This window comes from Xyrauchen texanus, chromosome 9 (genome assembly GCF_025860055.1).
Source record: "Xyrauchen texanus isolate HMW12.3.18 chromosome 9, RBS_HiC_50CHRs, whole genome shotgun sequence".
In the NCBI taxonomy this organism is placed as follows: domain Eukaryota; kingdom Metazoa; phylum Chordata; class Actinopteri; order Cypriniformes; family Catostomidae; genus Xyrauchen; species Xyrauchen texanus.
Window position 1 is genome coordinate 22,628,674 of NC_068284.1, and position 15,635 is coordinate 22,644,308.

The 15,635-nt window shown below is 43.9% G+C and overlaps 1 protein-coding gene across 4 annotated transcripts in view; it reads right to left on the bottom strand.

Annotated features, from left to right (window-relative positions):
• Positions 1 to 2,735: 2,735 nt before the first annotated feature.
• Positions 2,736 to 15,635, bottom strand: part of slc12a7a (solute carrier family 12 member 7a) — a 34,468-nt gene continuing 21,568 nt past the window's right edge. The window contains exons 21-26 of one of the 4 annotated variants that reach the window (XM_052133534.1): positions 15,056 to 15,163; positions 13,357 to 13,464; positions 6,056 to 6,225; positions 5,895 to 5,909; positions 4,180 to 4,313; positions 2,737 to 3,981 (exon numbers count right to left, since the gene is read on the bottom strand). In XM_052133534.1, coding sequence (XP_051989494.1) covers positions 3,890 to 3,981; positions 4,180 to 4,313; positions 5,895 to 5,909; positions 6,056 to 6,225; positions 13,357 to 13,464; positions 15,056 to 15,163 — 627 coding nt within the window. In that variant the 3' untranslated portion in view covers positions 2,737 to 3,889. Of the gene's footprint in view, positions 3,982 to 4,179; positions 4,314 to 5,894; positions 5,910 to 6,055; positions 6,226 to 13,356; positions 13,465 to 15,055; positions 15,164 to 15,635 lie in introns of all 4 variants that reach the window. The other 3 variants (XM_052133535.1, XM_052133536.1, XM_052133537.1) reach the window with 3 other exon arrangements.

Sequence of the window (15,635 nt, forward strand, 5' to 3'; positions counted from 1 at the left end):
CTCACCAGTTGATTGTCTACCACTCCCAACAACAAGGCAAATCACGAAAAAGTGCTCACCACCTATTTGCACAAGGGACAGTATCTAATATCTTGTCCTGTGTTTTTGATTCTGACACTAGCAGCCAAAAGTTTGGAATAATTGGTACTTAAATTCACCAAAGTGGCATTCAACTGATCACAAAGTATAGTCAGGACATTACTGATGTAAAAAAACAGCACCATCACTATTTGAAAAAAGTCATTTGATCAAATCTTGACAGGCCCCATTTCCAGCAGCCATCACTCCAACACCTTATCCTTGAGTAATCATGGTAAATTGATAATTTGGTCCTAGAAAATCACTTGCCATTAGATCAAACACTGCTGAAAGCTCTTTGGCTTGTTGAATGAAGCATTATACATTGTATTTGTTTTTGTGTCTGTTGTTTTGTCTTAAGGTTAACCTCAGGTCAAAAATGGCAAAAAAGAAACAGCTTTATCTAGAAACTCATCAGTCAATCATTGTTTTCAGTAATGAAGGCTATACCATACTTGAAGTTTCAATGATTGAAAAAAATATATACAGGTGAAACTCGAAAAATTAGAATATCATGCAAAAGTTCATTAATTTCAGTAATTCAACTTAAAAGGTGAAACTAATATATTATATAGACTCATTACAAGCAAAGTAAGATATTTCAAGCCTTTATTTGATATCATTTTGATGATTATGGCTTACAGCTTATGAAAACCCCAAATTCAGAATCTCAGAAAATTAGAATATTACATGAAATCAATAAAAAAAAAGGATTTTAAATACAGAAATGTCGGCCCTCTGAAAAGTATAATCATGCATATGTACTCAGTACTTGGTTTGGGCCCCTTTTGCATTAATTACTGCCTCAATGCGGCGTGGCATGGATGCTATCAGCCTGTGGCACTGCTGAGGTGTTATGGAAGACCAAGATCCTTCAATAGCGGCCTTCAGCTCTTCTGCATTGTTTGGTCTCATGTCTCTCATCTTTCTCTTGGCAATACCCCATAGATTCTCTATGGGGTTCAGGTCAGGCGAGTTTGCTGGCCAATCAAGCACAGTAATACCATGGTCATTGAACCAGGTTTTGGTACTTTTGGCAGTGTGGGCAGGTGCCAAGTCCTGCTGGAAAATGAAGTCAGCATCTCCATAAAGCTTGTCTGCTGAAGGAAGCATGAAGTGCTCTAAAATGTCCCGGTAGACGGCTGCGTTGACTCTGGACTTAATAAAGCACAGTGGACCAACACCAGCCGATGACATGGCTCCCCAAACCAACACAGACTGTGGAAACTTCACACTGGACTTCAAGCATCTTGGATTGTGTGCCTCTCCATTCTTCCTCCAGACTCTGGGACCTTGGTTTCCAAATGAGATGCAAAAGACGTTTGACATTTGAAGCCCATGTCCAGGACCCGTCTGTGTGTGGTGGCTCTTGATGCAGTAACTCCAGCCTCAGTCCACTCCTTGTGAAGCTCCCCCACACATTTGAATGGCCTTTTCCTGACAATCCTCTCCAGACTACGGTCATCCCTGCTGCTTGTGCACCTTTTTCTTCCACACTTTTCCCTTCCACTTAACTTTCTATTAATGTGCTTTGATACAGCACTTTGAGAACATCCAACTTCTTTTGCAATTACCTTTTGAGGCTTTCCCTCCTTGTGGAGGGTGTCAATGATGGTTTTCTGCACAACTGTCAGGTCAGCAGTCTTCCCCATGATTGTGAATTCAACTGAACCAGACTGAGAGACCATTTAAAGGCTCAGGAACCCTTTGCAGGTGTTTAGCTGATTAGAGTGTGACACTTTGAGCCTACAATACTGAACCTTTTCACAATATTCTAATTTTCTGAGATTCTGAATTTGGGGTTTTCATAAGCTGTAAGCCATAATCATCAAAATTATATCAAATAAAGGCTTGAAATATCTTACTTTGCTTGTAATGAGTCTATATAATATATTAGTTTCACCTTTTAAGTTGAATTACTGAAATTAATGAACTTTTGCACGATATTCTAATTTTTCGAGTTTCACCTGTATATTTCAAGGACAACTGGCTCTAACAAAGACAGAAAGAGATGTGGAAGGTCCAGATGTTCAACTAAACAAGAGGACAAGTACATCAGAGTCTCTAGCATGAGAAACAGACACCTCACATGTCCTCAGCTGACAGCTTCATTGAATTCTATCTGCTCAACACCAGTTGTACAATTCCATGTACAACAGTAAAGAGAAGACTCAGGGGTGCAGGCCTTATGGGAAAAATTGCAAAGAAAATTTTTGGCCACCAGTACAATATACACACACAAATCAAGCAGTGAGGTGGAGTGATGTTCACCGGAGCACTGCAGGGGAGCGGAGAGTCTTCTTGTTGCCATGAAGATCCTGCCCGCTGACTCGTGTAGTCAATGGCAAAGTAGTTGACGGCTTCTAGATGAGAGATAAATCACTGCTCACTGCTGTCAACACATCTCGGATGGCACGAATAAATGATGAGAGAATTTTCATTTTTGGGGTAAACTAACCTTAAATAGATGGTCTTTTTGGACTTGGAAGTTTTAAGTTCTGAAATTTAGGTATAATGACATAGCACACTGAACATTATAGAGCATTATTAGAACATTATATTTGAGTTTCTGGGGTAAAAAACTACAGTGGCTTTGTCACAAACTATAATAACAAAACACCAGTGTTGTTGAAAAGAAGAGCCCATTATGTTGAGAGCACATCAAATGGACCAGAAGAGGATGTGGTATATTTGATTAACATTTATTTTCTTTACAAAATAACAACTATTATAAAAAGCTAGGCCAAAATCATTTTGCAATCATTGTCACCAATAACCAAACAATTATTTTGACATTTGAAGTTGTTTACATTTTCCTAAATGCAACAGAAATTTTAAAAATACCCTGAAAGTATGGTCAGTGATCTTTGGCAAGTACAACAAATATTTTGAATTTACAATAAAATCTAATTCTCTTTCATTAAGCTTTTCATAGTTCAGATTTTTTTAATGCCAGTGGTAGAGGACTACATTCAATATCAAATGAATGTATTAAATGATCCTTTCTGGCCAATTGCACTAAAAGCTGAGAAGTCATCACAGGTCAACACAGAATATCAAAATGAAAATACTGTTATTAATGGTTTGATTATATCACCCTCTACTGGATAGCAGGGTGTACAGTGTCTGTACTGTACAGTACAACTGTCTTCCAGAGTCTTCTGCCAGATGGTAGCCAGTTTTTTCAAAACTACAGGTGTCATCTACACCCAATAAAGTATTAACTAGAATGGGAAAGTTTGTGAGGACAAACTTTGATTTTGGCTTCACGAAATAAAAAAGGCTTCAAAGCTTCAAGTTTAAAGATTGTAGATTAAAATGTATACAGACAGAGTTCAAACCTGGATGTTGGCTAGACAAAGCCTTTTATACAAACATACATTCTCACTCAGAACAAACAAATACACAAATAGCCCTTTTCAAATTATTTGTTGAGCTGAAACTACATATTTAGTACATATAAATTACAAGTAAATACAAGCACTTTAAAGATTCAAACATTGTTGTCTCTTACAGTTAAAGAGTTAAGACTCAATAAGGCATTGGACACCACTCTCTTTAAGTCTTATGTTGTAAAGCTTAATTTTTGGCCAGTCTCTTTACAAATCACATTCACAGCCCAATGGAGAAGATTTCTCTTCCAACCTCTATGAATGTGCAGTGCTGGCATGCAGCTGTGGCATTGCTTGTCCTGAGTCCATCTGTACAGTACCTGTCCAGCTCCAGCCTTGGGCTAAATCACTGTCCAGTAATGGACATCCTGTCATAACAGAAATACTCTCCTCAATGTCTGTTCTGTCCCTGCTTGATGCTAAGAGTAAATGGTGATGACCTCCCTGCCTCCTCCTCGAACCAGCAGCACCCGGTCCAATCCCTCTGTCAAAACCTCCAGGAACTCCATATCTGACATCAGAGTAAAGGAGGTAACTTTGCACGGAGAGCTGCTGTATATGAAGATGGCATTTTAAATGTAAATCATTATGAATAAAGCTCTGAGAGTCTGAAAGAAATGATAATGTTATCATCAACGATGTCTTCCGTTATGCATCAGCAATATGTGTTGGTGTGCCACCGTCAGCAATTTAGCTGATGAAAGGATACAGTTCTCATCACCGCATTCATTTTTGGGGGGTCCCGGCATGTTCAGCAGCACCAGTTGGGCTCCTTGGGATTTGTTGACTATCACCTCGTTCAGTTTCACTGCTGTGTGCATTCTTCTCACATTAGTCTGATTCCTATGAGAAATATATTCAGTCCAACACAATTAGTATAATTACTCACTCATTATTAAGTCTCTTAAGATATTTCATCCAAAATGTTTAATTTTGGCATAATTTACTCACACTCATGCCATTCCAAACCCATATGACCCTTTATCAAAGAATATATAAGGCAGACTGTATGAGTCTATCCTTCTGCCTTACAGTACATCTATTTTTTGTATTCTACAGAGGATAGAAAGTAATTCAGGTTTGAAACAACATGAGGTTGAGTAAATCATTAAATTTTTTAATTAACTATCCCTTTAAAAGGACTGCTAATGTGTAATAGATATTCAATAATAAATGTTTATCGGAATGGTTAAACATATAAGCCTGGATAATATTGTTGCCATAGATGTTATTTTTTGGGTTAGTGCAGTAATAAGAACCATCTATTGCCAGGGTCTAGAAATCTATATCATAGAATTGGTTGTATTCTATATCTTGCATACAATGCAACTGAATGATGACCAGACCTTTCATATATATATATAAAAAAAAGGAAAGACAGCATAAAAGTAATCCATATGACCCCACTATTTAAATCCATGTCTTCAGAAGCAATATGATAGGTTTGGGTAAGAAACAGATCAATATTTAAATCCTTTTTTTACTATAAATCTCCACTTTCACTTCCACTTTAACATTCTGAAAGTGAAAGTGGAGATGTATAGTAAAATGTATTGAAATATTGATCTGTTTCTCACCCAAAGTGATTACATCTCTTGAGAAGACCAACCACTGGACTCTTATGGATTACTTTAATGCTGCCTTTTCAGAGCTACAAAGGTCTGGTCACTTGCATCAAAAGGAACTACAGAGCTGAAATATTCTTCTAAAAATCATTGTTTGTGTTCAGCAGAAAAAAAAGTTGTTCACATCTGGGATGTCATTAAGGATAGCCCCATAGATATGATATAAAAACCTTGTATTTAGTGTAAAACCTCAATGTCTCAGAATAGCTCTTGAAGGCCAGTCTGTGTTAAGGATTAAATGAAATAAGCATCTTTTTTGCCAAGAAAGCAGAAAAGCCTGGTTTTTCTACAGAGTTAAACATGAGTGACATGCAAATTGAATGTACAGTTCACTCACATATTTCTGTTAAACAAGAATTAATGATCAGAAACAGATGCCGAAAGAATCAAATAACATAAAAAACGTATTCCCACAAGTGAAACAGTTCTGTGATAAAAACCATAACAAATATTGTTACTACTAACTCAGTTCCTGAAAGTTTGGATGTAGAGCACTGAAGGTGACGTTTGTTAGTGATATAATGCCATGCAAGCTTCAAATGGCTATTTTTGTGCTGAAAAACAAGTAAGAAATTCAACAAATTGCATATCAAGCTAAGTCATGTTAGCTGCCTCCTAACTGTTGGCATAATCTCTAGAATGCACAAGGTTAGTGTTGTTATACATGCAAACTTAAATATCTACGTCACATCGACACATTGAATAACATGTTACGTGCTTACACATGCCAAAGCCACACTTGGACTGACACCCATGCAAAACATTCTGGTTGCATCTAACAGAAGTGAAAGTAACTTACAGATTCTCCCACTCTCTACAGTAAAAGGACAAAACAAAACAACATTTCTTATCATAGGTGGAAAAGACACAAAAAACAAATTGTGACAATTCCATTTCAAAACATGATTAAACTGATCCAGGTAAATGACAAAGATGGTCTTTATTGATGTGTGAACTCACGGTTTCATATTGAAGATGTCCCGCACAGCCATGTTGGCTTCCCGTTGTCGGTTCCTCTCACTAACCAGCTTTTCTTTAGTCCAGGTCATTTGGACCCGGTCAGAGGTGGGTGTGGTTTTGTCGTTCAGCAAGTTGTGGGACTTAGTGTTCCTGTCATGAATCAGTTGAGCCTGAAGAGCAAGAGGCACATTGTTCAAAACAATGAACTACATTTATGTTCACTGAAGAAGTTGTAGGACATCCGGTTGGACCTAGATAGAAAACGTCTAGGTTATGTATGTAACCTCCGTTCCCTGATGGAGGGAACGAGACGTTGTGTCAGAGAAGCGACACTAGGGGTCTCCCTTGAGCGCCTATATTCACCTCTGAACTATGAAAAAAGGCCAATGAGAGTTGGCAGCCAGTATTTGCATGTCCCTCCCCCGGACATACGGGTATTTAAGCGCCGCAAATACGGGAGTTCATTCAGGATTTTTCTGAGGAGCCGGAAATGGTCCGGCCACAACAGTGGCTTGGCTCAGCGATGTCGCAGGGGAGACACAACGTCTTGTTCCCTCCATCAGGGAACGGAGGTTACATACGTAACCTAGACGTTCCCCTTCTGTCGCTCTCTCCACGTTGTGTCAGAGAAGCGACACTAGGGGTCCACTTATAAAAGCGCCACGCGCTGAGCAGTGTACGTGAACTGCTGATACAGGAGTGAGCAGGTATTCTTATGTGCAGGACGACCAACTGTATCAGGCTGCACGTACCCTTCCCCAATGCCCCATTTAAGCCATCAGGATTCCTTATCGCTACCCTGGAGGGGGAACAAGGTGCTGGCCAGCCAAGCCTGGCCGGGCCTCTTTTCTCTCTATGTTTCTCGTGATAGAGCAACTTAGGCCGGGCCCTTACACGCATTGAGGGAAGGGGGTCTTAGCCCTTATTCAGGGCGGAGAAGACCCTGCGGAGGCCACGCCTACCCGAGAGGGGAGGCAAGTTTAAGTGGCAAAACCATCAGAGGCCTGACTTAGGGCCTATGTGGAAAAGTCGGTGCGGTGGTGGATCCAGCCTATAGAGGGGGAACATACAGCACGGCAACCGAGGCAGCCGTGACTGCCTAAGGGAAGTACGGAGTCCACTCGCCAGAGGGGACAGAACGTGGCATGCTACACACAGGGGAGTCCGAAGGAGGCCTTACCTGTGGAGCACCTATACCAGTGCAGGGTAGCTTGCGGTACCCGCAGTGGCTTGGGTCGGCGAGTTCCTCCGCTGAACTGCGACCCACGAGGGCTAGGGAGGAATCAACCAGTGTCCCAAACCTGAGATCTCCTGGGAATGAAGGCGCATTCAGCATAGCACCCTTCCCCCTAACCAGTTTCCCCTGGTTAGGGGGAAGGGCGCTAGATGCAAGCGATTCACCCAGTCAGATCGTGGGCGTGCCACCGAGTTCTACGGGCTCGGTACCTGAGAGAACACGGGACGATACTGACTCAACTCGAGATTGTAGAATCTCGCGAAAGTGTTCGGTGTTGCCAAGCCCGCTGCTCTACAAATGTCTGCTAGGGCAGTGCCCCTAGCCAGTGCCCATGAGGACGCAACACTCCTGGTGGAGTGGGCTTGGACACGCAAAGGGGGGGGGCACGGCCTGGGTGTGATAAGCCAGGAAATGGCGCCGACAACCCAGTGGGCGTAGTCTCTGCTTGGAGACAGCATTCCCTTTCTGCTGTCCCCCAAAGCAGACGAAGAGCTGCTCAGAGCATCTAGTGCTCTGTGTGCAGTCCAGGTAGATACGTAAGGCACGTACTGGACACAGCAGTGAAAGGGCTGGATCTGCCTCCTCCCGGGCAGCGCTTGCAGGTTCACTACCTGATCCCTGAAGGGTGTGGTAGGAACCTTGGGCACATAGCCCGGTCAGCGGTCTTAGGATCACGAACGTGTCTGCCGGACCGAACTCCAGGCAAGCGCCGCTAACAGAGAACGCATGCAGGTCCCCGACCCTCTTGATGGAAGCGAGCCGATCAGCAGGGCGGTCCTGAGAGAGAGGGCCCTGAGTCCAACTGAGTCAAGCTGCTCGAAGGGGGTCTCTGGAGTCCCGTAAGGACGACCGAGAGATCCCAGGAGGGGAACAGGTTAGGCCGGGGAGCTATCCTCCAGGCACCTTTTAGGAACCTGACGATTAAGTCGTGCTTACCAAGAGACTTTCCGTCTACCGTAGTTGTGGTGGGTCATGATAGCGGCGACATACACCTTGAGGGTGGAGGGGGACAGCCTCCTCTCCAGCCTCTCCTGAAGAAACACGAGCACTGACCTAACTGCGCACTTCTGCGGGTCTTCAGCTCGGGAAGAACACCAGTCCGCGAACAGACGCCACTTCAGAGCGTAGAGATGCCTGGTAGAGGGGGCTCTGGCTTGATTGATTATATCTACGACGGCAGATGGTAGACCGGCTAGATCTTCCGCATCCCATCCAGGGGCCAGACGTGGAGGTTCCAGAGGTCTGGGTGCGGGTGCCAGAGCGTGCCCCGTCCCTGAGAAAGAAGGTCCTTCCTCAGGGGAATTCGCCAGGGAGGGGCTGTTGTGAGGAGTGTGAGGTCCGAAAACCAAGTCCGGGTAGGCCAGTAGGGGGCTACCAGAGTGACTTGCTCCTCGTCCTCCCTGACCTTGCATAGCACCTGTGCATGAAGGCTCACTGGGGGAAATGCGTACTTGCGCAGCCCCGAGGGGAGCCTCTGTCCGGGCATACCAGAGCGGGCAGTGGGAGGTTTCTTGGGAGGCAAACAGGTCTACCTGGGCCTTGCCGAACCGGTCCCAAATTAGCTGGACCGACTGGGGGTGGAGTCTCCACTCTCCGCCGGGCAAGCTTTGTCTTGACAGCGCGTCCGCCATCACATTGAGGTTGCCGGGGACGTGAGTGGCGCGCAGTGACTCCAGTCACTGCTGACTCCATAGGAGGAGACGACGGGCGAGCTGTGACATGTGGAGGGAGCGTACTCCGCCTTGGCGGTTTATGTAGGCTACGACCATGGTGCTGTCTGTCCTGACTAAGACGTGTTTGTGCCGAATTAACGGAAGAAACTTCTGCAGGGCCAGAAAACAGCCAGCAGCTCTAGGCAGTTGATGTGCCAGCGCAGCGGCCTCGGTTCCACCGCCTGCGGCTGCGCGCTCGTTGCACACGGCACCCCAACCCAATTTGGAGGCGCCGGTCATGACCAGAACGCGTCGGGACACCTGCTGCAAGGGTACTCCAGCCCTTAGAAAGCAAAGGTCTGTCCAGGGTTTGAAGGTCTGGCGGCAGGCAGAGGTAACTTTACGTTATGCGTGCCGCGGCGCCATGCTCGCCTCGGACTCGAGTCCGAGCCAGTGCTGAAGTGGTCTTATATGCATCAACCCCAGCGCGCGCCGCCGGAGGATGCCATATGTCCCAGGAGCTGTTGGAAACGCTTTAGCGGGACCACGGCGCCTGGCTTGAAGGAAGCGAGGCATTTCAGCACTGACTGAGCACGCTCGTTGGAGAGACGTGCTGTCATTGAGACTGAGTCTAACTCCAGACCGAGAAAAGAGATGCTCTGGACCGGGAGAGCTTGCTCTTTTCCCAGTTGACCTGAAGCCCCAAACGGCTGAGGTGCCTGAGCACCTGGTCTCTGTGTGCGCATAGTAACTCTCGAGAGTGAGCCAGTATGAGCCAGTCGTCGAGGTAATTGAGTATGCGTATGCCGGCTACCGGAGCGGGCAAGAGCTGCCTCTGCGACTTTCGTGGAAGACGCGAGGGACAGAGACAGGCTGAAGGGGAGGACTTTGTACTGATACGCCTGACCGTCGAACGCGAACCGTAGGAAGGGTCGATGTCGAGGGCAAATTGAGACGTGGAAGTACGCGTCCTTCAGGTCTACCGCTGCGAACCAATCTAGATGCCGGACGCCAGATAGAATTTGTTTCTGGGTGAGCATTTTGAATGGGAGTTTGGACAAGGTCTGATTGAAAACTCGCAGGTCCAAGATCGGTCGTAAGCCGCTTACTTTCTTGGGTACAAGAAAGTAAGGGCTGTAGAAACCCTTCTTCGTTTCACCACCTCCGGAGCTAACTTCTTGGACTCTGGGTGCGTTGTCTCAGGAGCTGGGCCCGGGTTGAGGCAGAGCAGGAGCTTGTCTTCTGGCCACGGGAGGACACCCTCGGCGAGCAGACGGGGCATGGGCCGTGGCGGCAGGCTTGCGGCGAGGCATGATGTGAGAGATGGCCTCCGTCTGCTTCTTTACCGTGGAGAACTGCTGGGCAAAGTCCTCGACGGTGTCGCCGGAGAGGCCGAACTGGGAGACAGGGGCGTTGAGGAAGCGAGTCTTGTCGGCTTCACGCATCTCGACCATGTTCAGCCACAGTTGACGTTCCTGGACCACTAGCGTGGCCATCGCCTGCCCGAGCGCTTGCGCTGTGACCTTCGTCGCTCTCAGGGCGAGGTCGGTCGCTGAGCGCAGTTCCTGCAGCGTGTCGGGATCAGGGCCACCCCCGTGCATGTTGCGAAGTGCCTTGGCTTGGTGGACCTGCAGGAGAGCCATGGCATGCAGGGCGGATGGCTGTGGGGCTGTGGGGAGGATGGAGGGTTCCAATCCAAGGCATGCAAGCCCGAAGGCGGCAGCCCAGGGGAGTCCTCTGCATCAGATGCCGCGCCCTCCGATGTCGCGGCGAGCTCATCGGCTTCCATCGCAAGAGGGTCGGCTGACTGGCTGTGAGGCGAGTCGCCGCCGTCTCGAGCACGGACGGGAATCAACGAGCGTGCTGGGGCGCGGGTGGTCCGAGGGGGCATACCCGGCGGAGCTGCACCCACAGCCATCCCCAAATCGCCTCCATCGCCAGCCGCATCGTCCTCAATCCCGTGGGAAGAAGGAGCAATACGGGGGGCGGCTGGAGTGGCTTGCTCAAGGTTGTAAGCAAGCCGCGACCGCAACGTTGTCATGGTCATGTTCTCGCAGTGAGAACATGAACCATCCACAAACGCAGCCTCGGTGTGATCGCTACCCAGACACACGAGACAGCGCCTGTGGCCGTCGGAAGCGGAGAGCACTCTACCGCATCCAGAAACAACACAGGGGCAGAAGGGCATCTTTATAAAGACGCGTCCTTAAAAGGACGTTCAACGCCGCTGTGTTTTGCTCTTTTAGAGGAAATTACTCTTTTAAATAAAATCACTCTTTTAGGGAAAAACTCGTGAGAGTTTTTAAATCTGCACTGTCGATGCGCCCAGGGGCAGGAATGCACAGCCGTGCAAACAGGAGAAAGCCGCTGTTGTGCGCCTTGGAATCCAACAGTTATGCAGCAGAGGGATGACAGGAACTGGGTGTGTAGTATGCAGCAATTGCAGACACGACCATCGGCTCCGAAGAAATTTTCTGAATGAACTCCCGTATTTGCGCCGCTTAAATACCCGTATGTCCGGGGGCGGGACATGCAAATATTGGTTGCCAACTCTCATTGGCCTTTTTTCATAGTTCAGAGGTGAATATCGGCGCTCAAGAGAGACCCCTAGTGTCGCTTGGAGACACTGGAGAGAGCGACAGAAGGGGAAACTTTGGTAAGAGACCCTGCTGAAAAGACAAGCTTAGATCAACATGAATTTGCATGCTGGTCCCGGCTGGTTTATGTTGGTTTGGTGCTGGTCCAACAAAAACAACATGGACATCAGCACACCAGCATACAAAAAAACATACAGTACTGTGCAAAAGTCTAAAGCAAATAAGATGTTTCACAAACACACTTTTTAAGATGGTTATTTATATCTTTAATGTGTCAACAGGAAATATACATTTTAGACAAATGTTTGCAAATCTGCAACATATGTCATGTCCCCCACAGAGCCCCCCACTGAACAAAGAGTCAGTCTGGTTTAACATAAAAGACAAAAGCAATTGAGACAGCCAAAATAGATAGAACAACTGTGGTGAATTCTCCAAGAAGCTTGGAACATTCTATCTGCCAACAATTAAGAACAACTGTGTTCAGGTGTACCTATGAGAATTGGTGCTGTTTTAAAGGCACAGGTGGTCACACCAAATACTGATTTAGCTTTTTTTTTTTTTTATGTTTAATGGAATTATGTTTAATGTATGATTTAAATGGATGAAATGAAAACTATTTTGGCATTATTTTTTGAAGACTCACTATACAAAATGTTTCACAAGTGCCTAAACTTTTGCACAGTACTGTGTGTGTGTATATATATATATACACATACACACACACACACATACACATATATATATATATATATATATATATATATATATATATATATATATATATAGTGGCCCCAAAAAGTATTTGGACACGTGATCCCCCCCCCCCAAACCACTTAAGCGCAAACCACACTCCGCACTCATGAATAAACTACTCAGTCACCTGTGAATAGGTCAGCCTCAGGAAAAATTGTGAATGGATCTGATGCAGACGAACGGCAAGTTAACCCTGCTGTTAGTTTTCAATTAGGGCGTGGCTTGTGCTCAAGTAGTTTGGGGGGGGTGGAACCATGCTATTTGGACATATAAGACACACTTAAAGATATATGAATGCCATTGAATTAGATACAAAATAGGCAACCAAGTGGCATCTGTAAACAAACGAATCTAGACATTTTCTCAGACCTAATTTCACTAACCATTACTTAGCCATTTTTTCAAATACTTTGAGACAACTGGTCTTAAAATAATTTTAAAGTGGATTAATGAAGTCTTATATTTCTTGTATATTTTATATACATCACTTGGTTTGATCATTTGTTATGTAATACATAGACATTAACAAATTTGTATAGTGTATCCAACTTGTTCAAATACTGTTTATAGTTAGACAAAATAAATAGATATAAATAAATGTCTTATAAAAGAGCAGGCAATACAGAAAAATTCGTGAGTTGCACACATTTCGACTCAAAACTCGAAGGTATCCATGACACACTCATGCACTATTATGACATGCAGGCATGCTGTAGACAAATTAAGTTATGACATTTTCAGGGCTGTAAAAATTGTAATTTTAACACTTGTGAAAACACTCTTTTTTAAAATCCTATTTGGTAAAGTTATAAAGAGCTAAGTGCTAAGCTAAAAGGAATTTTCTAAATTATGAGTAGAAGACCATAGCGGAAATACAAAAATCAGAGGATCGAAAGCAGCCCTTGATGGAAGCTGTGGCTCTGTTATGCCTCACATTGTGAAGGGATTAATAAGGGATTGTGGCTCGAGCAGTCCAGGAGAGTTGGATAAGATTTTTTATCTAGTGGTACAGTAGTAGCTGTGACAGAGTGAAAATATGGCAGTAAACCCCTGAGCTACCTCCTCGTCCAGATTTATGGTTGGCACTTGTAACGTGTTGGGAGACCGTTTCGCCACAAAGGGCTTCCTCCTGATGGAATTCCGGGATTCGTCTGTGATGCTTTGAATCTAGCATCAGCCACAGAGCATACAATACAAATTTGTTAAGCAAGAGGAAAGGGCCCAGTGTAACACAATGTTTTAACATACTCAAATGCAAGTTAAAGGGAAAGTAAAAAAAATAACAATGTTTCATCATTTACTCAACCTCATGTTGTTTCAAACCCATATGACTTTTTTCCATGGAATACAAAAAGAGATGTTAGGCAGAAATCACCTCAGTCACCATTCACTTTCATTGGATTTTATTTTTCATACAATAAAAGTGAATAGTGACTGAGGCTGCCATTCAACCTAACATATGTGTTTCTTGGAAAAAAGAAAAAGAAAAGAAAAGTCATACAGGTTTGGAAAAACATGAGTGTGAGTAAATTATGACATAATTGTCATTTTTGGGGGAACTATCCTTTAAGCAATCAAACTGTGTCTTAACCTTTAAAGGTGCTGTAACTGATTGATTGATTTTTTTTAATTAAACCACCTGCAAAAAACACCTGATTACCTGTCAGATTTCACTGAAATAGGTGTCATAAAATCTCACACCTGTCTCTGTAAAAGCCCTAGTGTTGTTAAACAGCAGGGAAAAAGATGTCCTCAGGCTGCGGTCAGATCCTGTGTTTCTGGTACAGTGTCCTGCTCCTGTGATGCTCCCCCCTCCATCTGCTCCAATACAACTATCTCCAAGTGTGTCTTTGTCTTTGGACTGTGGGGTTTTGGAAAGTGGGGTGTGGCTAATTCAAAGGTTAAGTCTGGTGGAAGTTCCAGAATTGCTAAAATCGATGTGCTGTGGCTAATTCAAAGGCTAAGTCTGGTGGAAGTTCCAGAATGGCTAAAATCGCTTACAGCACCTTTGAAGGGACAACTGTCTCATTATTTACTCACGCTCATGTCATCAAAGATGTGTATGACTTTCTGTCTACTGCTGAACACAAACAAAATATTTTTAGAATAATATGTCAGCTCTGTAGGTCCATACAATGCAAGTGAATGGTGACCAGACCAAAAATCAAGCTCCAAAAATCTGATAAAGTAGCAGCATAAAAGTAATCCATACAACTCCAGTGGTTAAATCCATATCTTCAGAAGCGATATGATAGGTGTGGTTGAACAACAGATAAATATTTAAGTTTTTTTTTTTTTTTACTATGAATCTCCACTTTCACTTTCACATGTTGAAAGTGAAAAGGTAGATGTATAGTAAAAAAGGACTGAAATATTGATGTTTCTCACCCAAAGTGGTTGAAACACTTCAGAAAACATATATTAAACCACTGGAGTATTATAGATTACTTTAAATTAGCTTTTATGCAATTTTGAAAGCTCTAGTAACCATTCGCTTGCATTGGGAGGACCTTCAGAGCTGAAATCTTCTTCTAAATATCTTTGTTTGTATTCGGCAGAAGAAAGAAAGTCATACACATCTGGGATGACATGAGGGTGAGTAAATGATGAAACATTTTTCATTTTTAGGTGAACTATCCCTTTAAGTCATCTCACAGATACATTGACTTATTGCTACATATACTGTAATACTCACTTTTACCCATACATATAAAAATTGACAACAATAACAAAGAACAGATTTGTAGAGAAACATTACCTCTCTCTCCCGCTCTGTTTTAGACAGCTGCATCTGCTTGAGCATCTGAGAGCGCTGCTCCATTACAAGGGTTTTCTCATAGGTGAAGGCTGAGATATCACCTGCATGCTACAGAGTGAACCAGTGTCAGTAACCAGTGGATACACTGCATTTCAGCATTTTGCAAACATTGTACTGCATATTTGTTAAAGGAATAGTTTGCCCGAAAATAAAAATGATGTCATTATTTACTCTCATGTAGTTCCAAACCTGTAAGACCTACTTTCTTCAATGGGACACAAAATGAGAAATTTGAAAAATTACTGGTCTAGTTTTTAAATGTTTTCCTTTTTGAAGCATGAAAGCTTCATTGCCCATTAATTTTAATAGCATGGAAAAAAGCGAACAGTACATTCTTTAAAATTTCTCCTTTTGTGTTCCACAGAAGAAAGAAAGTCATATGGTTTGGAAACCATGAGTAAATCATGACAGAATTTTCACTTTTGCTGAACTATTTCTTTCAAATTTGTAATGCATGTAATATTATAACATGGGCAGATCATAATTTTAGATATAATGTGTAATAGGATGACCTTGACAG